The sequence below is a fragment of the Engystomops pustulosus genome, chromosome 2 (genome assembly GCF_040894005.1).
Source record: "Engystomops pustulosus chromosome 2, aEngPut4.maternal, whole genome shotgun sequence".
Lineage (NCBI taxonomy): Eukaryota > Metazoa > Chordata > Amphibia > Anura > Leptodactylidae > Engystomops > Engystomops pustulosus.
Genome location: NC_092412.1, coordinates 11,808,851 through 11,832,151, shown reverse-complemented (window position 1 = coordinate 11,832,151; position 23,301 = coordinate 11,808,851). Strand labels below are relative to the sequence as shown.

At 44.3% G+C, this 23,301-nt stretch overlaps 1 protein-coding gene across 1 annotated transcript; it reads left to right on the top strand.

The window, feature by feature from the left end:
* Positions 1-260: 260 nt before the first annotated feature.
* LOC140117256 (uncharacterized) lies at positions 261-23,301 on the top strand. The gene is made up of 14 exons (XM_072133749.1): positions 261-450; positions 797-1,166; positions 1,280-1,365; positions 11,023-11,104; positions 12,385-12,487; positions 14,303-14,611; positions 14,696-14,749; positions 15,612-15,750; positions 15,841-16,127; positions 16,951-17,137; positions 19,421-19,537; positions 19,611-19,747; positions 20,447-20,910; positions 20,996-23,301. Exons 2-14 carry the CDS (start codon positions 1,082-1,084, stop codon positions 21,106-21,108), a joined length of 2,163 nt encoding a protein of 720 aa, XP_071989850.1. The 5' UTR covers positions 261-450; positions 797-1,081; the 3' UTR covers positions 21,109-23,301.

The following is a 23,301-nucleotide window of genomic DNA, read 5'->3' as shown; positions in this document are numbered from 1 at the left end:
CCCCATACACAGGATTACACAGTAGTGAAGAAGTCGTCTGGTGAGTGTGTGACCCCCCGTGTGTCAGGAGGATGGACCCAGAGCCCCATCACCGAGCCTCCACCTCATTCACTGATACATGAGCAGAAGATCCTAGAACTTACCTCCAGGATCACTGAGCTGCTGAGCGGAGAGGTGAGCGCTGCCGGGAATGCTGGGACATTGTACAATAACACAAGGGAGGGGTCTGGGTGATGTCTGTGTCATTGTGGGTGTCAGGTTCCTATAAGGTGTCAGGACGTCACTGTCTATTTCTCCATGGAGGAGTGGGAGTATATAGAAGGACACAAGGACCAGTACAAGGACATCATGATGGCGAAGGGTCCACCAGGGATGGATCAGGACAGAGAACAGATGACGGCCAGGATCCTTGAGCTCACCCTGGAGATCATCTACTTTATAACCGGAGATGTGAGAGAGAACTCTTAGAATACATGCACACAGCCTTTGTTTTAACAGCTAGCACATATCCATGATTACTTTTATGGGCTTATAAACATTTCAATGAATTCCATGAGTTGACTGGCTGAGCCACATATGACAGCATGTCTTATTCCTACCTGAGTTTTCACAAAGCAAAGTTCACTTGCATTTGACACTTCAGAAACAAACGTTGGTCTATTGGACCGTTGTTTGCATTCTGTGAAACTGCACTCGTCATATGGTAGCCTGATCTCTGGGAATAAAACAGATAAATGACTGGGGAGGTGAAGGATTCTTAGGATCTATGTAGTGATCAGTGTCTCCCCATACACAGGATTACACAGTAGTAAAGAAATCGTCTGGTGAATGTGTGACCCCCCGTGTGTCAAGAGGATGGACCCAGAGCCCCATCACCGAGCCTCCACCTCATTCACTGATACATGAGCAGAAGATCCTAGAACTTACCTCCAGGATCACTGAGCTGCTGAGCGGAGAGGTGAGCGCTGCCGGGAATGCTGGGACATTGTACAATAACACAAGGGAGGTGTCTGGGTGATGACTGTGTCATTGTGGGTGTCAGGTTCCTATAAGGTGTCAGGACGTCACTGTCTATTTCTCCATGGAGGAGTGGGAGTATATAGAAGGACACAAGGACCAGTACAAGGACATGATGATGGAGGACCACCAGCCCCTCACATCACCAGGTAAGAGGAGACCTTCCTGATTATAGAGGACAGAGCAGGTGTGAGGTCACCTCCTCCATCATCTCATCATCACATATAGACAATGTATCAGTCACTGTGTATATTTCCTATAGATGGATCCAGTCAGAGAAATCCACCAGAGAGATGTCCCAGTTCTGAAGATTTCAAAGATCATCCAGAGGTCCCACTGGATCATCAGGTAGATATATGAGATTTCCATAGCGTCCCCCATGACGGCCCCAACTGGAGGATGACCCTTGACCTCTGTAGGGACACGAAGCAGAGAGGTTAAATACCCCGCCCCGGCATCCGTACTCCGGTGGCTTCCTGTCCCTACACAGGGCAGGGAGTAGAGAGAAGTCTCTCCTCATCCCCAGTAGTTGGGACGGTGAGGGGGGATCATAGGAGGCACGGGGATTTTCCCCTTACCCCAGGCAGTCTCGGCCTCGATCGGACTCTGGTCCTTTCCCCTGCCGCAGAAGAGACTGCATTTCCTCCGGCTCTGCCCGCAGCTCTGTGAAGCTAAGGACACCCGGAGTGCGTCCATCACGGAGGTCACGTGGGCCGGCTGCCGTCCGACTCTGGTGATGACGTCCGCCGGAAATGACGGAGCCGGATGTGACGTCATGATGGCGCGACCCGGAAACAGGAGCGTGGAGCGGTAAGATTCAAAAGCGGGGTAATGCACGTTGATCTGAGGTCTAATGATCGCATGTCAGTCCTGACTCAGGTACTTTTGAGATCGGACGCCATTCTAGGCACTTCCCAGCCGCCATGGTCGGTTATATGCTGTATATTTGCCTCAATTATGCCATATATGATATAGGTCTATATCCATGTGTATGTTTTCTTAGGAACTTGTGCGGTATATCCCTTGTTCAAGATACTTAAGGTACTCTTTCACTTATGCATCGCATTGTTTAACTGTCAGTCTATCATGCAATTTTGTTAAATCTTTAGGCTTGCTGATATCAGTGGTCCCACGATTGGGAATATGGAGGCACATGGCGTGGAGGCTTCAAGCCTGGACCTCATATCCTTGAACCCTGTAAGTGGGGTCATTTAGGGATAGGGTGGTGAGTCACCCACATATCCCCATATTATCACATAGGTGTCCAGTTAAGGACTAATTACTCCTCCTTCTCCTTGGTAGGATCCCAGGGAAAAGGAGAAGGATAAAGGGAGAGCTAAGGACTCGGGCACAAAGAAAGCTACTTCAAAAAAGTGCAATATGTGCTTAGAGAAGCTCCCTACGGACTACAAAAAAAACAGTCTGTAAAACATGTGTGGATAATTTACTCAGAGAGGAGAGAGCCTCATTCGTGGATGAAATGCGTAACTTTATCAGAGACTATGTTAGAACGTCAGTTACAACATCCATGTCGGCATTTATAACTCAAGAACCTCCACATAAAAGACAAAGGATTATAGAATCCATGTCAGATTCCGCATTTGACTCAGAGGGAACCAAAGAATCTGTTGATATGGATCCAGGGCCCTCCAATTCAGCTAGTAAAATGGAATCTAGATATCTACTGGCAACTGAAGATCTAGAACCACTTTTGAGAGCTATGAGGGATGCACTCAAAATAGAAGAAGTAGAAGAGACCAAGACTATCCAAGATGAGCTATTTGGACTTCATAAAGTCAACAACAACCTCAAGGAATTAATACTGGAAGAATGGAGGGAGCCAGAAAACAGGATTTCCATATCTAAAGAGTTTAAAAACTGTCTTTCTTTTGATGAAGCCGAAACCAAAGTTTGGAATTCTACACCTAAAGTAGATGTCCAGGTCATAAAAATGACCAAAAAGACGGACCTACCATTCGAAGACGCGATCCAGCTTAAGGAGTGTGCCATGTTAAATTTAAAATCTAATATTGCCACAACATCCATGGCACGCACACTCTTTCACTGGGTGACCGAATTGGAAAGTCATATTAGAGATGGCACCCCTAGAGAGATGCTGTTAAGTACCTTCCCCACATTAAGAGCGGCTACAGCCTTCATCGCGGACGCCTCAGCTGAAGGAGTAAGAATAAGTGCCAAAGAAGGGGCACTATCTAATTCCATCAGGAGATCACTCTGGCTTCGCCAATGGACTGGAGATTTCAGGTCGAAGTCAAAACTATGTGGTATTCCATTCGAAGGGGAATATCTATTCGGTTCTGAACTAGACACGCTTCTAGAAAAAGCAGCAGATATGAAGAAAGGCTTTCCAGAATCAAGAAATAATCCAAGGAAACAGCCCTTTTCGGGACTCCAAGGATAGGAAACAGTCTTTCAGAGGAAAAGGTAAACAGGGCAAGTGGAGCTACCCTAAAGGAGGAAGAGGCTTTCTACTTAGCCCCAGTAACTCCGCTCCAGCGTACAGAAAACAATGATGCCAGAGTGGGGGTAAGATTATTGAGATTCCATGCACAGTGGGATCAAATAACATCAAATCCCTGGATACTAAGTATTCTTCAAGAAGGTTACCACATAGAGCTAACCTCTCTTCTTCCCAGAAAATTTGTCCTGACAGAACAACCCTCAGGAAACCTCTCAGCCCTGCTTTGGTCAGAGTTACAAAAGTTGATACAGCTGGACGTCGTCATCCCTGTGGCTCAGGAACATCTAAAAGAAGGACACTATCTCCCCTCTTCTTGATAAAAAAGCGAACGGCACATTCAGGATGATTTGCAATCTGAAGAACCTAAACAGATACATACGTTACCGGAAGTTCAAGATGGAAACAGTAAGCTCAGCAGCCGTCCTGATCCAACCGGGAGCATTTATGTGTACAATAGATCTAAGAGATGCGTACTACGTATGTGCCAATCCATTCAAACTCACAAAAATTCCTCAGGTTCGCAGTACGATCACCCAGGGGAGAGGAAGTCCATTATCAGTACAAGGCACTGCCTTTTGGGATTTCTTTGGCCCCAAGGACATTCACAAAAATTATGGTCGAAGTGGTAGCATTCCTGAGGAAAAAAGGGATATTAGTCATTCCCTACCTGGACGACTTGTTAGCGGTGGACAGTTCAAAATAAGAACTAATACATCACCGAGATGTCACATTGTTAATCCTGCGACAGATAGGTTGGATGATAAATTTGGAGAAATCCAATCTAACCCCAAGTACAAAAGTAGTCTTTTTAGGAACATTATTGGACTCGATTCAGCAAATGTCCTTCTTACCACCAGAGAAAATAACGAAGCTGATACAACAGACTACAATATTTCAGGGAAGAAATCAATGCACAGTAAGGGAAGCCATGAGAATCCTGGGAATTATGACATCATCCATTCAGTGTGTACAGTGGAGCCAGAGTCACACAAGATCTCTTCAGAGTTGGATATTGGCTTCTTGGGACAGAAATCCTCAGCACCTGAATCAAAAAATACAGATACCAGAAGTGGTCCAGCGATCCTTGAATTGGTGGAAGAACGCTTCAAACCTAGGAAGAGGAGTATCATGGCATCCCTGGCCAGTAATAAATATCCGGACAGATGCAAGTCAGTCAGGCTGGGGAGCAGACGTGGCAGGTCTTCCCACCCAGGGTCTATGGTCACAGTCAATCAGATCCCGCTCATCAAATTACCGAGAATTGAGAGCCGTCTTAGAGACTTTAAGAGCCAGCACTCTAAGTTTAAAGGGGAAACATATAAGGATATACTCGGACAATACCACGACGGTGGCTTACCTTCGACATCAAGGGGGTACCAGGAACCCCGATCTCCTCAGTCTCTCAGAGAAGATATTTGCATGGGCAGAAACCAACATCTGCTCTCTCTGCCACCATCTAAAGGGGGAAGAGAACCTGATAGCGGACTATCTCAGTCGTCAAGTCATAGACCAAAACAAGTGGTGTTTGAACGAGAACATCTTTGCACGTCTCACGCAAAGATGGGGACAACCAGCAATAGATCTCTTTGCCTCCAGCAAAAATGTGAAGGTTCCTCATTTCTTCTCTCTAGAACCAAAGATTCCATTTGGTCAAAGGGATGCCTTCAGTCAGTCCTGGAACGGGCCTCTGATGTATGCATTTCCTCGTATACCTCTTATATCAAGAGTGGTTCAGAAGATCAGAGTGGACCAAGCAAGGGTTATTCTCATTGTTCCCTGGTGGCCAAAGAGGAACTGGTTTCCGTGGTTAGGGAAGATGGCGTTGGAAAAACCTATCATGCTGGAACCTCTAAACGACCTTCTGTTCCAGGGTCCAGTATACCATCCAGATCCACAGGACCTCCAGCTCTCGGCATGGATCCTGAAAGGATGTTGTTGATATCCAAAGGGTTATCAAATAAGGTAATTTCCACGCTCAAAGCAAGCCGCAAGCCGGTTACTCACAAAATCTATTCCAGGATATGGAGAAGATTTGTATCCTTTTGTGACAGGACTCCTCCTAACCAACTATCCCCTAATATTTCACAGGTGCTGGACTTCCTGCAAGCAGGATTTGACAAGGGCCTTAAAACGAGTTCTTTAAAAGTCCAGATTTCCACCCTCGGCGCATTCTTCGACGCCCCACTAGCAGAAAACAGGTGGATTCAAAGGTTTGTCAAAGCTACCGCTAGACTAAGACCACACATAAAACAAAATATCCCCAATTGGGATCTCTCATTAGTACTAAATTACCTCACGAAAATACCATTTGAACCCCTAGAAACGGTTAAACTTAGGGAGCTGACGTTAAAACTCACCTTCTTTATAGCTATAACAACAGCTAGGCGTTTGGGAGAAATTCAAATCTTGTCAGTTAAAGAGCCCCATCTCAAAATGTATGAGGATAAGGTCGTGCTAATGTTAGATAAAACTTTCACACCCAAGGTGGCCTCATCTTTTCACCGTAACCAAGAAATTATTCTACCTTCCTTTTGTCAGAACCCAAAAAATGCCAGAGAATGGGAGTGGCATACATTGGACGTCAGAAGATATCTTCTACATTATCTTGAAGTTACCAAGTCCTGGAGAAAACATGACAACATTCTCCTACAGTTCAAAGGAAGAGACAAAGGCAAAAAAGCTTCAAAAGCATCCATTGCTAGATGGATCCGGACTGTCATCAAAGAAGCTTACGATGCCAACAACTTGGACATTCCAGGGACTATTAGGGCCCATTCAACCAGAGGTGTGGCAGCCTCTTGGGCTGAGAAACGTGGTGCCTCACTAGAGGACATATGTAGAGCAGCTACCTGGTTTACTCACCTAACTTTTGCCAAACACTATAGGCTAGATGTTCATAGTGCTAGAGACCAGTCCTTCGGAAGGAAGGTCTTACAAGCTGTTGTCCCCCCCTAAAATTACTTATCTGGTACATCTCCAGTTGGGGCCGTCATGGGGGACGCTATGGAAAAGGAGAATTCTTCTCACCGTTAATTCGGTTTCCATTAGTCCACCATGACGGCCCATATACATTCCCACCCTGAATTTTGAAAAGTTTAAGTTGCCTATTTGTTCTGTGTGCAATAATAACTTAAAATAAATGGGTTGCATCCAAGGCCGGTGTAGTTATTTGGTAGCCACTGGAGTACGGATACCGGGGCGGGGTATTTAACCTCTCTGCTTCCTGTCCCTACAGAGGTCAAGGGTCATCCTCCAGTTGGGGCCGTCATGGTGGACTAATGGAAACCGAATTAACAGTGAGAATAATTCTCCTTTTCTGTAAATCCTTAATAGATTGCTGAAATGAAGCTTCTACTAACCCTTTCCAGCAGCAGTAGTTCTGTGGATGATTTATGGGGTGGTGTTGTTGGTGTTTGTAGTAGGTTATAACTACAAATGGGTCATTAAAGAGTAACTGTAAAGGTTTTTTATTTTTCACATATCAATAGCTCTTTTGATGTAAAACATCTTTGCCTATTATCTTTATTACCTATATGCGGTAGTTTCCTTGCTAAAGCCCTCACATTACCTCATTGCTGTAATGGCTGCCTCCTCTCCATGTGCTGATAAGCCTTATGAATCTGTAGTTTTTTTTACACTTTGTTTCTGTTGGTTTCCTGGGAGGAGCTGCTGCTTCCTGCTCACAGGGGAAGTGGTCATGTGGTATGTGTAGCAGAGCTGGATCTCTACAGACAGTGAATGCAAATGTCTCCTGCACAGAATAGTGAGGTACAAGATCTTTCCTATCCCTCCATCTCGGGCTGTGATTCTACAGAACTTTATCTGTCTGTCTCTGCTCTTCTTACTGCTTTCCTTCCCCACCTTGTCATGGGCAGTATCAGCTCTCTCCAGATAAGCCGTTAACCCTTAGTGCTCACACACCACAGGCTATAGACTGCATTTTCTTATGATTGCTGCCACTTATTACATGTTCCCTGCTCCATGTGATGGAAGCTCCAGGCTGTCACCACATACATCCTGTAAGTGCTCTGCTCAGCGTTCAGTGGATTTACTTTTGGGAAACTGAATGGATTTAATGCTAAATTACTTTGAGAGTGAACACAAGGCATCATGGGATCTGTGGGCAAGCTAACTGACTTCAGCTTGAGGGCATAGACAGACAGACATTAGTCTCCACCCATTTCACCTCTGGGGAGAATCATTTTTGTCAAACACTTTCAGAACTTTGGAAAGAAAAGGACGAGTAGCAAAAAGTAAGCAACAAAGGGGGAATCGTATATAATAATTTGGTAAAATCACTATTATGTTATAGTTACACTTTAAAGATTGTAGTTCAAAGAACATCTTACATCTTACAGTCCAAAGCAGGAGAATGGAATCGTCTAAGTCAGTGATAGCCAACCTTTTGAGCTCTGCATGTCAAAATTCATAAAAGAACCGAACATAAATCGGGTGGTGTATTAGATAAAAAAAAGAAACTGGAAGTTTGTATGAAGGAGCGTTTGCATAACGAATTTTAAGACGGGTTTTTTTTTTTTAATCTTTTGTGAATGTGTAAATTTTAGGGCTAAATGAACGTATAACCGACAAAATTGGACCATTCTAAATGTCACCTCCATTTTGATTTAATTACTATGAAGATCTCTAGGGGTTAATAATCTTCCTAAAAGCTGTTGCTGATAGTTTTAGAGGGGTAGATTTGAAAATGGGTTGACATATAGGAATGTATATAAAAAAAGAAAAGATAGAAGCTTGTGCTCACTCACAAGCTAACATGGACTAAAAAATTTTGTGAATTTTTACCTACTACTAGTGCGGACCAAGTGGATTTTTTTTTCTTTTTCTTTCTTCATATTGATATATGGGAGGTTTCTAATATTTATATATTTCAAATTACATTAAAAACGGTATTTATCTTCTCAATTCTGAAATCTCTTTGAAAATGCGGAAAACTGATATTCAATTTTAACTGCGGCACATCAAAATGAATTACCGTATATACTCGTGTATAAACCTCACCTCGACTTATACATGAGTCAATAAAAATAATAAACTTATATACTCACCCTCCGGCGGCCCCGATGCGCAGCGCGGCTCCCCGATGACGGCACGGCTCCTCTTCTGGCCTTCACATGGCTCCTCTTCTTCTTCTGTCTTCTGTAACAGCCTGCAGGGCGTGGCCATGTAATCTCCCGGCCGGCGCATAGTATGATGTCAGATACATGTATACTACTGGGGGCAGGCTGGGCTGGCTGTATACAACTGGGGGCAGGCTGGGCTGGGCTGTATACTACTGGGGGCAGGCTGGGCTGTATACTACTGGGGGCAGGCTGGGCTGGGCTGTATACTACTGGGGGCAGGCTGGGCTGTATACTACTGGGGGCAGGCTGGGCTGTATACTACTGGGGGCAGGCTGGGCTGGGCTGTATACTACTGGGGGCAGGCTGGGTTGGCTGTATACTACTAGGGGCAGGCTGGGCTGGCTGTATACCGCAGGGGGCAGGCTGGGCGGGCTGTATACCGCAGGGGGCAGACTTGGCTGGCTGTATACCGCAGGGGGCAGACTTGGCTGGCTGTATACCGCAGGGGGCAGACTTGGCTGGCTGTATACCGCAGGGGGCAGGCTTGGCTGGCTGTATACCGCAGGGGGCAGGCTTGGCTGGCTGTATACCGCAGGGGGCAGGCTTGGCTGGCTGTATACCGCAGGGGGCAGGCTTGGCTGGCTGTATACCGCAGGGGGCAGGCTGGGCAGGCTGTATACCGCAGGGGGCAGGCTGTATACCGCAGGGGGCAGGCTGTATACCGCAGGGGGCAGGCTGTATACCGCAGGGGACAGGCTGGGCTGGCTGTATACCGCAGGGGGCAGGCTGTATACCACAGGGGACAGGCTGGGCTGGCTGTATACCGCAGGGGGCTGGGTCTTAAAGGGAACCTGTCAGCAGAAATTGGCCTAGTAAACCCAGTGTGGTGGCATCTTCCAGAAAATTAAGGACATCTACCACCAGAATGGAGGATTGTATGCAAATGAGCCTGAGGGGCTCCAGTCTGTATAGGTGCTAATGGAGACTGAAGCCCCTCAGGAGCCCTTCAGGCAAGTGAGATGAAGGAGGTGGAGATTTTAACACTGATGTCACATTCTCCCTTCCTCAGAAAGCCCACTGATGGTCCTGCATTCAGGGAGATCACTGAACTGATGCACAATGTCAATCACAGAGGAGGAGGCGATCAGAGCTCCAATTTACATCTCCCTTCAAAGTTGATTTTATCGATGATGCTGTTACACAGGACCATGAAAGATACAAAAACTAGAATTACACTGTTTGCCAATCTTCTGGTAGTGGTTTATTAGGCCAAATGCTGATGACAGGTTCCCTTTAAAGGAGATGTACCACCACGATTCTACCTATAAAGGTAGAATGGGTGGTAGGTGGATGAATGGGACGTGAGGATAGCCTTTTTTTGGGCTAATCCTCATGTCCCGGCTATCCTTCAGTAAACTTTAATGCCTGTATATGCAAATTTTTTTTAAGCGGCTACTGGGGCGTGGAGTAGCCGAACATGAGGTTATACATCACGGCTACTCCACGCCCAAGTAGCCTCGTTCCGCTGCCTACCATTTAATCTTCGGCGTGCTGCTCCTCGTAGCTGCGCGCCCTCAAACGAGTACCCGGCGTTCTGCGAATGCGCAGTAGCGCTGGCCTCGCAGCTACGGCCGTGCATCCGTAGGACGCAGGGTATTCGGACGAGGGCGCGCAGCTATGAGGAGCTGTGCGCTGAAGATTGAATGGTAGGCGGAGGAACGAGGCTACTGGGGCGTGGAGTAGCCGTGATGTATAACCTCATGTTCGGCTACTCCACGCCCCAGTAGCCGCTTAAAAAAAATTTGCATATACAGGCATTAAAGTTTACTGAAGGATAGCCGGGACATGAGGATTAGCCCGAAAAAGGGCTATCCTCACGTCCCATTCATCCACCTACCACCTGTTCTACCTTTATAGGTAGAATCGTGGTGGTAGGTGCCCTTTAAGCTTTAAACTTGCTGTGTCCTGAAGGGGTTAAAATGTGAGAATTTTATCTCATGGGCAAACCCCTTTAAGGGGTTTGCCGATCTTTTTACCATGTGCCTTTAAAACCTTAATAATAATCCTTGAATGTCTATCAAGTGATGCAGCGGTTCTGTTGCTTACTTTTGTACGGTTTGCAGACTCTTCAAATTTCTTTGTTTACATAGCTCTGGTGTTGTATAGGAGGAGTTGTAGCAGGAGAGTTATGACTCATCCTGCACCCTCCTCCTCTTTTCTTCCTCCTCTGAACTAATTCCCCGTGTCCATTAGCACAGGCTCTACCTCAGGTTTGGATCACATAGTTTCATCCAGTAATATTTTAATGTGTAAAATATTGGGATGAATGTGGATCCCGTCTCCTCCTGCAGGAGATTATTCCCCTTAGTTCCTGGTTCTGGAGGTTTCTGTCCATCACTTGGATATAAGAGAATCTCTGGAGACATTTCCTTGTTTTCTCAGGTCCTTCATGTTGGATCTTTCCAGGAAAGTTGTGGTGGAAGGAGGAGCGGAGAGGAAATCCCCTCATCAGTGACAGAGGAGGGTAAGAGCCTTTCATGTATCTTGTGGGTTATTCTTCCCTTATACATTGCAGGGAGAGGTCACATCCACTCAGAGGTCCCTCTGCATTTTTAATTTTAGATTAATAATGCTCCTCTTACTACATTGTTTAGCCAAGGAGGAGAATGAAAATGTCTGGAATACAAATAAAGAAAATGTAATTTTTATTCTTAAACAAACCCTGATCCCCCCCCCCCCCATCTTTGAAAATAACGCTGCTCCTATCCTGTATATGTGGCCACGGTGCTGCTGCTCCCGTCCTGTATATGTGGCCACGGTGCTGCTGCTCCCGTCCTGTATATGTGACCACGGTGCTGCTGCTCCCGTCCTGTATATGTGACCACGGTGCTGCTGCTCCTATCCTGTATATGTGGCCACGGTGCTGCTGCTCCCGTCCTGTATATGTGGCCACGGTGCTGCTGCTCCCGTCCTGTATATGTGACCACGGTGCTGCTGCTCCCGTCCTGTATATGTGACCACGGTGCTGCTGCTCCTATCCTGTATATGTGGCCACGGTGCTGCTGCTCCCGTCCTGTATATGTGACCACGGTGCTGCTGCTCCCGTCCTGTATATGTGACCACGGTGCTGCTGCTCCCGTCCTGTATATGTGACCACGGTGCTGCTGCTCCCGTCCTGTATATGTGACCACGGTGCTGCTGCTCCCGTCCTGTATATGTGGCCACGGTGCTGCTGCTCCCGTCCTGTATATGTGGCCACGGTGCTGCTGCTCCCGTCCTGTATATGTGACCACGGTGCTGCTGCTCCCGTCCTGTATATGTGGCCACGGTGCTGCTGCTCCCGTCCTGTATATGTGGCCACGGTGCTGCTGCTCCCGTCCTGTATATGTGACCACGGTGCTGCTGCTCCCGTCCTGTATATGTGACCACGGTGCTGCTGCTCCCGTCCTGTATATGTGGCCACGGTGCTGCTGCTCCCGTCCTGTATATGTGGCCACGGTGCTGCTGCTCCCGTCCTGTATATGTGGCCACGGTGCTGCTGCTCCCGTCCTGTATATGTGACCACGGTGCTGCTGCTCCCGTCCTGTATATGTGACCACGGTGCTGCTGCTCCCGTCCTGTATATGTGACCACGGTGCTGCTGCTCCCGTCCTGTATGTGTGGCTGCAATGCAGGGCTGCTACTCAATACAAATGCCAGGTATTTGGATACAAATGGAAGACTTCCTTTCATATCTGTAAACCTGGACAGGGATTTTAAATAACCTTAAAAGACCTTGAGGGCTTTGTGCTTTTTTTTTTTCAGTGGGAATCCAACAAGACAAAACTGCAGCTGGTAGAAGTCATGGAGATCCGGGTCAGATAGAAGAGACAAGAAGTATGGTTGAAAACAATGGGGAACGTTTCCTGTAAGTCACTACATTGTTATTACCTGTGGTTATTTATGTGCTGAGTAGAGCCAGTATCTACCACTATATACTGTAGTTACTGGGTGCAACTGCTTAAGGACCCCCTGTTGAGGGTTTTGCCCCTTCTGAAAACCTGTGTAAGTGTCATGCAATTTGTGGTGTGTAAACTGTTTTTGTTATCAGTAAGGTTTGTTTTTGCGCCCAAACTTGTTATGGGGTTAGGTATGAAGACAAACTAGGTGTGAATTTTTGGTCTTTTTTTAGTTAGGAACAATAGAACTTTTAACAAAAAAATTTCTGTCTACAAGCATTTCACCCGAGGGAGCAGAACCTGGCGCCTCCTGGCTGCCTCTACACTTTCCTTTCAGTCCCTCCATAAATATTACCTGTAGTATGATGGAGGTTAAGGACTGACCACATCACTGTAAGGTCCTTCAACCCTTTCATGTTGCCAGTAATAGTCAGACTAGGATGGAAGAAGCTTTCTATATACTGCAGTTCAGATTGTGTACCTGCAGGAGACCTACACGCAGAGACACAGATGACAAAATCAGAGAACACAAATTCTTTGCTGGGATCATTCATCCAGTAGAATCGGCAAAGGGTCAAATAGTATGAGAGGGTAATATCGTGCACAATTTAATGCAAGAAATTTACAGCTGAGGACATTAACTTTTATTTTCACATTTAAAATGCATTGGAACGTTGTATTACAAGTAACCTGGTCTGTGAGCGTTTTGCAAGATGCCCCTTCTTATATCAATAACTGGGGGGTGGGCGTATTTATCCCTCTCCGTTAAATATGTAGCCGTTAAAAAATGCTTCTTCATATAACGGAGGCAATATACAGGTGGTCCCCAACTTAAGGACACTTATTTATAGAAGACCCCTAGTTAAAGACAGACCTCTCTGCCCACTGTGACCTCTGGTGAAGTCTCTGGATGTTACTATAGTCCCAGACTGCAATGATCAGCTGTAAGGTGTCTGTAATGAAGCTGACACAAAACTTTCAAAATCCAATTGTCACTGGGACAAAATAATATTTGGTCCGGAGCTGCAAAATGTTCTGACTTGTATACAAATTGAACTTTAGAACAAATACACGGAAGCTTTCTTGTACGTAACCTGGGGACTGCCTGTATTGTTCTAAGTTTGTCTTTTAAATTTGTCTTCTTTACTAAATTTTTCTTTGAAAATCCAAAGCTTTATTAGTACATAGAAACTATAAGTCTTACATTCTTTGAAATAAATAAGAGCAGGAGTATAACACAGGAGAATTATCATAGAAAGCCCTTCTCTAACCTAAGCCGCCCAGATTCCCACCATCAAACCATAAAAGAAATTTACAAGAAATGTAAATTCGAGAAATCATTTTAGTGGTCAAAACTGTGAATTACCGCTAAGCAGTGTTACCCTGTGAGTGTCTGCTTATAGGACTTACATCTGGGTGTAGGTGTACAGTACCTAGAGGAGGCTGTATATGAGTGTATGGTCCTGGTGTAGGCATCCTGTAAGCCCTAATTAACGTGTGGTGGCTTTGAAGATGAGTGTATGGAATAAGTGTGTGACCATTGGTGAGCAGAATGACTCTTTGCAGTCAGTGTGTTTGTGCGACCCCCTGGGCTGTGTGTAGTTTGGAGATGCTCAGAATCACTGACTGTCCACCCATTATGACAACAGGTCATTCGGGTTTATTATCCATAAACCGGAGGCGGGGGGCAATTTGAACAAAAAAAGAGGACACAGATTTTCTTAAAAAGAGAACCAAAACTTAATTCTTGTTGAAAAAAATAATAATTTTGTCTTGAAATTTAGTTACAGAGAAAAGATGGCCGCCCGCCATAAAGAAAACCGCACCCTCCTGGTGTGCAAGCATTGTTTGAAAAAGCATGACAAACTCTCAATGCACCTCCGCAGGACGTGCACAAAAAAAGCTAAGGAATCTGAGATTACCCAAGAGGTAAATGAAGCAAAGAGGAGGATGCGTAAGGTCGTGGAGTCTTTGAGTATTGTTGGCTATGACAGCCTGGATTTCAAGAAGAGCGGATTCTCGAATCCGCAGGAGTTCTTTATAGATTTCTTGGAGCGTCGTGGGTGCTTTGTTGCTAATAAAACATCTATGAGGTAAATGAATACCTTAGTGGCCGTCTATCATTGTCTATCTACCTAGATATACAATTGTAATTCAGATCTGTACGTGCATCTTAGGCAACCTTCAGTCGAAGAGGATGAGTCCGGAGATGATGCAGATGACGCAGCACAGTAAGTTCTACACTTTGCCTTGGATTGTTTTGTTCCTTAGAAAGTCATCTTGGAATATATAAATATGCAGACGGTCCCCTACTTAAGGAGACCTGACTTACAGATGACCCCCTCTGCCCCCTCTGACCTCTGGTGACCTCTCTGGATGTTACTATAGTCCCAGACTGCAATGATCAGCTGTAAGGTGTCTGTAATGAAGCTTTATTGTTAATCCTTGGACCAATTACAGCAAAAAAAAATTTAAACTCTGTCACTGGGGCAAACATTTTTTTTGTGTGAATCTACAATTATACCATATGCAGTTCCGATTTGCATACAAATTCAACTTAATATTATATATAATATACGCAACACTAGTTTGTTGGGTCAGAGAGTGTAAACTGGCTCCAATGTCACTGACTCTTCACCAGATTTACCACATTAAGCTAACAGCCCCCTCAGGTAGGGTACATAAAATACTTTTTCCAGAATTCCCTCTTTTATGTGAAATTTCAACTGTTTATCTATAAAATATCATATGTTGCCCAGGGCGAGTCCAGTTTAGGAGCTGCAGAGGAGAGAGCCATACAAACGCCCCCATTTCTTTGGTTCTATAGTATCTAGCATCATCCTGCTATTGTCATATTAAAGGTTCAGGTGTGTGTTTCTGTGAGTTACAGAACTGTAGATGCAGGTAAGTAACGCCATAGTAGAAAAGACATTTCATCCCCTACCTGAGGGGTCTGGAAGTTTTTAAAGGGCTAAAATTTGGTGACAGTCATTTTCCTGTCTTAAATTTTGTAGTAATTTTGGTAAAAGACAGGACTACTGAGATACCGGTAACACAATCTCTGCCATGTACATTAATTGTTCGCTATTTCAGGAGTTGCTCACCTACCCCCCTAAGGAGAAAATTGGCCCAGGCTGGTGTCAACAAGATGCACGATATCCGTGCCCCAATGCTTCTTTCCTTCAGAGATTACCTAAAGCTTCACTTCTCAGAGACCTCAATAAGGCACATGGTATTTATAGATTTCCTGTCTAGTAAAGGCTCCTGTAATGCAAAGTGATGAAAGAAAAACCTAAACAGAACTTAATGTCTTTTCTATTAGGTGGAAAACGTTTCCCGCTTCTTACACTTTGTAAGTCCAGACAAGATCTCTTTGGCATTTCTCACCGATCAAGAGAAAACCAAAGAATTTGTGCGGACCCACTTGCAATCTAATACGACTACAAGAACTATCAAAAATTATCTGGGTAACATCCAATGGTTTGTTAGGTTTGTGATGTCAGAAAATGTCTGTGAGGACACCAAAAAGGCTGCCGAGACCTTCCTGGAAGGACTAAGCAAAATAAATGAGGAGCTTAACCAGAAGTCCTCCAAACGGCCAAAAATAAGGTGAGCCATTAGTGGAGTCTACAGAGCATGTATATAAGCTGGGCTTGGGCAAACTGAGTGTCTGGTCTTCCAAATGAGGTTCAATGTGGATAAATGCAAGGTTATGCACCTGGGGGCTAATAATCCACAGGCAACATATGTCCTTGGGGGAGTACAGTAAATCTGGGAGAGTCCCTTTAGAGAAGGACCTGGGGGTACTAGTGCATCATAAATTAAATAACAGAATGCAATGTCAATCAGCTGCCTCTAAAGCTAGCAGGATCTTGTCATGTATCAGCAGAGGTCTGGACTCTCGTGATAGGGATGTAATATTACCAGGATGCCCTGGAGCTGGAGAGGGTTCAACGTAGAGCCACAAAACTGATAAGGGGTATGGAGGGTCTTAGTTATGGGGAAAGATTAAAACAACTAGATTTATTTAGTCTGGAAAAGAGACGACTACGAGGGGACATGATTAATTTATATAAATATATGAATGGTCCATACAAAAAATATGGTGGTAAGTTGTTTCAGATTAAATCAAATCAAAAGACGAGGGGGCACTGTCTCCGTCTGGAGAAAACCAGGTTTAATCACCAGAAGCCAATAGGCCATTTTTTTCAATAGCCTGGCTCAGGCGCTGGTCACAGCAGGGACAGCGGAGAGCTTCAAGAAGGGTCTAGATGCTTTTTTACATCAAAATAAAATTGATGGTTATGTTGTGCGGGAAAAAAGAGTCCTGAAGATTGGGTAGTTATTACCTTATTCATTATAATAATAAAAAGCTCTGAATTGTTTTATGGATTTTGCATTAATTGAGTTTTTTTTTTCTCGTTTTCTTCAGTCATCGGAAACTAACCCCTAAGGATTGCCATAAAGTGCTTGTAACAGCAAAGCCGCACATTGCCGACATTATCTCGCGTTCAAATTGTACAGTGGATGACAAAGAGAAGACCCTCGTCTGCTATTACCTGCAGGCGTTGCTAATACTGAGGCATTTGCGCAAAACATCTGTGGTCCAAAACTTGACAGTACGTTCTCATTATTTTCCAAATCACAGACCAAACCATACAACGACATAAATCCTGGTAATTGCTTGTCATAGTCCTTCAGTTTTTATAAAAACTGTCCCCACCCACTGCAGAACCTCTTCCTTTGCATCTCCCACTTTAAACATTTTTCTATACCTTAATGACCTGGGCCAGCGACCGCATTAGGCACGTGCCAGGGACTAGAGATGCTGGAGGGGCCCACATAAGGCTGTTCATAAGGAATCGATGGAGGTGAGGGGGGCTGTGTCTAATAAATCCATAGGGGGGGAGGGGGGCTTATAAAAAACAACAATGAAGGGTTGTTGGGTACGAAAACCTTTTAGGGAACAGGAGAATTGTTTTAGTTTCTGAATTTTTAATGTGTGAGTTCACTACAAAGGGGCTTATTGAAACCTGGAGCCGACACTGTAAACAACACATGAGAAAACAGTACATTGTGTTGTTGTGAAGGCTGTAAGTAGAGGGCACACGAGCAAATGCCCACCGCTAACAGGGGGTGTAGGAAGAGGGCTCCCGGCCTAAGCCCTCTCCATATAGACTTGGTATTTGCTGCATGTTTTAGCACCTATTGCGTGTGTTTAGCCTTTTCATGCAGCATGAAATAGCCAGAGACGCCATTATGGCAGTGATGGTTACTCCACGTGGCGTCATCGGGGGGGAGCAGTGATCCATCTCTCAGACCCAGGTGTCATTTCTAAAGATCTGTTACAATGTGGCACAATGTTACAGGTCATGTGCAAACTGTAGTATGGCAGTATATGGTTGGATGGATGAGACAACTTAGGGCTAGATCACCCCCTTTCCCTAGAATGAATATAAAAATAAAAGGTACAAATAATAAATATGTTAGTTATTGCCAAAAGTCCCGATCTATCAATATATAACAACGATTATTTACGTTAGTGAAGTCCGTAATGGTATTCGCATAAGAATAAGGCAAAATGAAGAATTTTTTTTTTTAATACAAAAGGTTTTGATCTATTAAAACCTAATAAAACGTATCCCTGTATATTGGTATCCCATAACGGCACTGAACCAAAGAATAAAGCAGAGAAGAAAATGGCACAAAACATTTTTTTTCCTCAAGTTCGCTGCATTTGGAATTTTTATCCCACTTCCCAGTACACGCCATGGAAAATGTAAATAACCGCCAAAAAGACGTACAAAAAACAAGCCCTTGTGAAGCTCTGTACACAAAAATCCAACCCTTTTTTTTTTTGTATAATTTTTTTTTAACCCCTTAGTGACGCGGCCTGAAAAGGCTTTAATAGGGCATTTTTAGCAAATTTTCATACGTGGCAGGTTAAGGGCCAAATTTTTTTGCTGTGTTTTTTTCGAGACACATAGTTTTAAGATTTTTCATTTTTAGTTTTATTATGTTTTTAACTAGCCCTATAAGGGCCTCTGTAACTACTGATGTTGATCAGAGCTGGACTGGTGGTCATGTGGTTGCTATAGAGCTGGCGGCAGAGGTGGCTCTGCTCCTCTCTGCATTGCGCTACTTCAGTGCATTGTTGTAAGGAGAGGAGTAATAAACCGCATCTCACTTCTCCCTAGGGTCTTGGGGTGTCTCTTACACATGGAGACCAGGTCTTGCTCCCGCAGCTAGCATGAGAGCAGTAGAAAACTGCAGCAATGTCTAAAGACTCTGGACCTGCGGCCTCTGACGTCTTAAGTCAGTGGGCAGTCCAAGAGGAGTTAAAGAAGGGGAGAAAAAATAATGGAAATGTAAAAACAAAGAAGGGCAACGGAAAGGTGTTTTATGCCAAAAACGTGTTCAGATTTTTGCATGTACAGGCGGTCCCCTACTTAAGAACACTCGACTTACATACGACCCCTAGTTACAAACGGACCCCTGGATATTGGTAACTTACTGTACTTTAGTCCTAGGCTACAATAATCAGCTATAGCAGTTATCACAGGCGTCTGTAATGAAGATTATTGTTAGTCCTGATTCTTATGACAACCCAACATTTTTAAAATCCAATTGTCACAGAGACCAAAAAAGTTCTGGCTGGGATTACAATGATAAAATATACAGTTCCGACTTACATACAAATTCAACTTAAGAACAAACCTGTAGACCCTATCTTGTATGTAGCCCGGGGACTGCCTGTATACACTCTGACACAATGGATTGTGATTAATAATAGGGGCCGCTTCATACATGGAGCAGGATGGTTGTCTCTTGCCTTGCAATACTCAAACCTTAAAGGGATGGGAATATCTTATCTGATGCCCCTTTTCACCTTTCTCTTTCAGGTGACAGATTGGCTGGAGAGGCAGGAGACCAACTTCTGTGATGGAAGGACCACGTCTAAGGTCTACATTGTACAGACACAAGGGACTGCTATTGTGCTGACACATGAGGAGGAGCTGGTTAGTGTCATTTATGTTTCTGTGATGACACCATGTATAGCAAATCCTTTACATTGTGGTTCTCTTCTTACAGCTGTTCAGCAAGTACTTCAGAAATATCCGACCAACACAATTGAAGAAAGATGCAAAGACGGTCAATCAGTTCTTTCTGTCGTGCAAAGGCAAACCCGTTTCCAATTCTTCCAATGACCTTAGAAGATTACATGAGAAGTAAGTGATCAGGGATTATATGATAAGTGATCATATATTACATAAGATGGAGGTGATGTTATTATTCCATGCTGTGTACCAGAACGCTGGAAAAAAAAAATGCATTACAAAAAAAACAATTAGGTCATTTTCTTAGAGGCCTCTTATTTACAGCCTTCACTTTGCGGTCCAAAGGACACCTCTCCTTTATCCTTTGTGTTGGTATAAATGCCACATTTATATTATTTCTGTTATATTTTAGTATCTAAAATAAAAATGTACACTTTTTTGAGAAAAAAAAACACTCATTCACAGAATGATAGATGGGAGACCCAGACCATCGGGTCCCTCACCTCCGTTCCCCTGGCCATGGCTAGTTCCGGCATATTGCCGGATTGGGTGTGTGGACGCTAATATGGCAATAGGTTAGGGTCCGGTTGTCTCTAAATTCTAAGTAATGGTACTGGGTGTCATGGCAGCTGGTTGATGGCTCCTGATGAGGTCATAGCACGATTGTGGCACATCAGTGCTGCTCCCTGACATGTGACACTTGAGGAGTTGTGCAGCGCTATTGTGTGGATAGGACTGAGCCTTTTCCATATGCTCTTGCATAGTAGAACAGAGCGCATTGGGAAGGTGTTCATGTGATAATAATAATAATGTAGCAAATACAATAACATTTAGTGTTCCATGAGTTACTATCTTTGCTTACTCCCTCAGGCTCCATCTACCTGCTGTAACTGGAAAGGAGGTTAAAGAGGCTTTCGATCAGTGGGCGGATGAGAATCTCAGTCGGGAAGATCAAGAAAATGTGTACAACTATATCGACCTGGACATCAGCCAACCATTCAGTAATAATTCGGTCATCAAGGGTATGCTAATTCTCTCCACATTGAGGGGGACAAAAGAACACAGCAGTGGACCCCCTACTAAGCGAAGGAGGATTGACGAAGAAAGCGAGCAAGAAAGAGTCACTGAAATGGAAGAAGACGGAAGTGGAGAGGAAGGTCTTGTGTACCTTAAAGAGCAGAGCTTCCAGAAATTGCTGGGAGTATATCCGATGGGCCTCCACCGCTCCCCTCCATCGTTAAACATCTGCAGGCAGGTCAGCCTACCTAATGCCCGATATTGCCAGGACAAGTGGAGACGGAACCAATACAAAGATCGGATCCTTAAAGTCCTTGGTAAGTTTCTTTATAATATTTCAGTTTTAAGTGGTGCAATTATTGGTCATTAATGTGATCTATTTTATGCTCCTTTTTCGGGCAGATCATTTCAGGAATCTTCCCAGCGAAAAGCAAGTAAAAGTTTATATGGAAAGACAGAGGTGGTACATGAATGTACCAAGAACATGCGACGTCCTACAGGCCTGGAAATCTTAGGAAAACGAGAAGGAAAGAGGATAATATGAAGAATATGGAGGCGTTAATAAACATCCAGGACTGGCTGGGACTCCTGGTTCTGGAGGACAAAAGTGAGACTTTTAATGCCATTATCATGCTGCCTTCATGGAAGGCAAGGAGTCTTCATCTTCTTTTCCGTATCCTGGAAGGTGAAGCTATAACCCCACACGTGCCCTGCCTGTGCCACCACAACGTCGCATCAACCTCTGCAAGGTTAATTACTCATTCCAAAAAATCTGACCGAAAAACCTCTGGGAAATAACCATTTACCAGGTACAGAACTGTTACTGAACTATAGCGTATGGGAAAAAAATCATTACGTGAAGGAGCAAAGCCGAGTCTGCAAGAGACAGGACCTCATCCTGTGATCTCTGCATGGAGGACGTTCTCACATGTTTTAATAATTAAACATTTTAAAAGAACACAAATTAACAAAATTCTTTTAGTGTAATGGCTGTTTAACCTTAATGGGGTTTTCCCACTAATACAAGTTGGGCCCTAACTTGCTGATCAGTGGTGGTCTCACCACTGAGACCTCCAAAGATCACAAAAATGAAGGGTCTGATGGGGTCCCATGTACCTCTGTCGGACCCCTTGTCGCTTCTCAGACGTATGGAGAAGGGTCATGCACGGCCGTCTGCTGCATTAATCTCTATGGAGCTGACAGAAATTTCCAATCTGCTCCATAGAGATTAATGGCGGAGAATGGTCATGCGCAGCCGTCTGCTCCATTCTGAGGAGCGACGAGGGGTCTGACGGAGGTACAGCATACACTTTTTTTTTATCTCCTCATGAGAAAGACCTTTGGCTGACTTCACCATTGGACCTTCATGGGAACCTGTGACAAGATCCGAGCCCTCTGGACCTCCCTTTATTTTGTTTATATTATTTCCTGATTACATATTGTTTATAAGTACCAGTTTGTTATACTTTGGATATGCTGCCATGTGCAAGGATTTCTCTTACTTCTTTATGGGAATGGTGGCAGATAATAACCGGCAGCTCCGCAGCTCAATAACCACCCCCCCCTCTTGTTTATTTTTTGTAGACACCATATTCTGGTATCGGTTGCATTATATTTAGTTTCATAGTTTATTTCTATATAATGAATTTTGCTCTTGGCACTTATTGCATTTGAGGTGTTATATTTTATTGTTTGAATTTTGGATAGGATGGGTTAGCACACCACTGCCCAAAAAGCACTGCTATTGTATTTGTAACAACGTGTACTTTTATTTTATTTTCATTATATAAAAAAATGTTTTCTTTTGGTTATTTATATGGACATTTGGGGTCTACATGCATGTAACTTACACATTGCTTCATATAACTTTATCGAACTATTCGGCTTAGCACAAATTGCACTTTATTGTTGTTCACTTAATAACAAAAGGCATGCGCAGGTGAAGTGTCACGGTCTTTGCCTTGTACCTTTTTTTTATTTGCGGCGATTCATGCGTACTAAGAGCGCAGGCGCATAGATCGTGTATTTGATAGGACAACATCACCGTCTCTACCTTTTGTATTACTGCACATGACATTTTCCTCATTGCGATAACTGATGTTCATACAGACAGGCGCGCAAAACTACCGTCTCTCACAGGTGTTTACGTGAGTAATTTAAGGTTACAGAGCGTCCACCTACCTCCAAGGCAGGCTCCACGGACTGAGAGGCACTGACCCCTGAGGAAGTCGCAGGATTGTGACGTAACACGTGGGGTGTCTCCACAAGTGTGGGGCCAGGTGTCTCTCTCTCCATTTTGGTTAGTTCCGATTACTGGGATTGGCTTCTGGTTTGATCTAGGGAGCCGCATTGCTCATGATACAATTACACTACTTATCTTTATTCATTTGTTTGTGTGCAAGGGCTTATTAGGCACTTTGTATAGGGACTACTGCAGGAGTCCATACATTTTAACCTTTTGTGCTTTTGCGTTCCAGGACTGTTCTGTATCTGTGTGCCCATTTCTTTTTCCACTTGTGGCTGTATGTGGACCTTTTGTGATTGACTTTGGTTCTCTAGTGTTCTTGATGTATGTCTCCACACTTTTAGATGCCATGCATCAGAATTTCATAACGCCATATATCTGTTTGTACGGATTTTTAAGAAATAAAAATGTGTACATACTTAAGCCTGGCTTTTTCTTGTATATTGCTACATATTGGATACAG

What these genes read in the sequence shown, in the direction of transcription:
- LOC140117256 (XM_072133749.1), top strand. Translation starts at nt 1,082, where the DNA reads ATGGAGGAGTGGGAGTATATAGAAGGACACAAGGACCAGTACAAGGAC. An exon ending in GCTAATAAAACATCTATGAG is followed by an intron (nt 14,612 to 14,695) that starts GTAAATGAATAC and finishes CGTGCATCTTAG; the next exon opens with GCAACCTTCAGTCGAAGAGG. An exon ending in AGACCTCAATAAGGCACATG is followed by an intron (nt 15,751 to 15,840) that starts GTATTTATAGAT and finishes CTTTTCTATTAG; the next exon opens with GTGGAAAACGTTTCCCGCTT.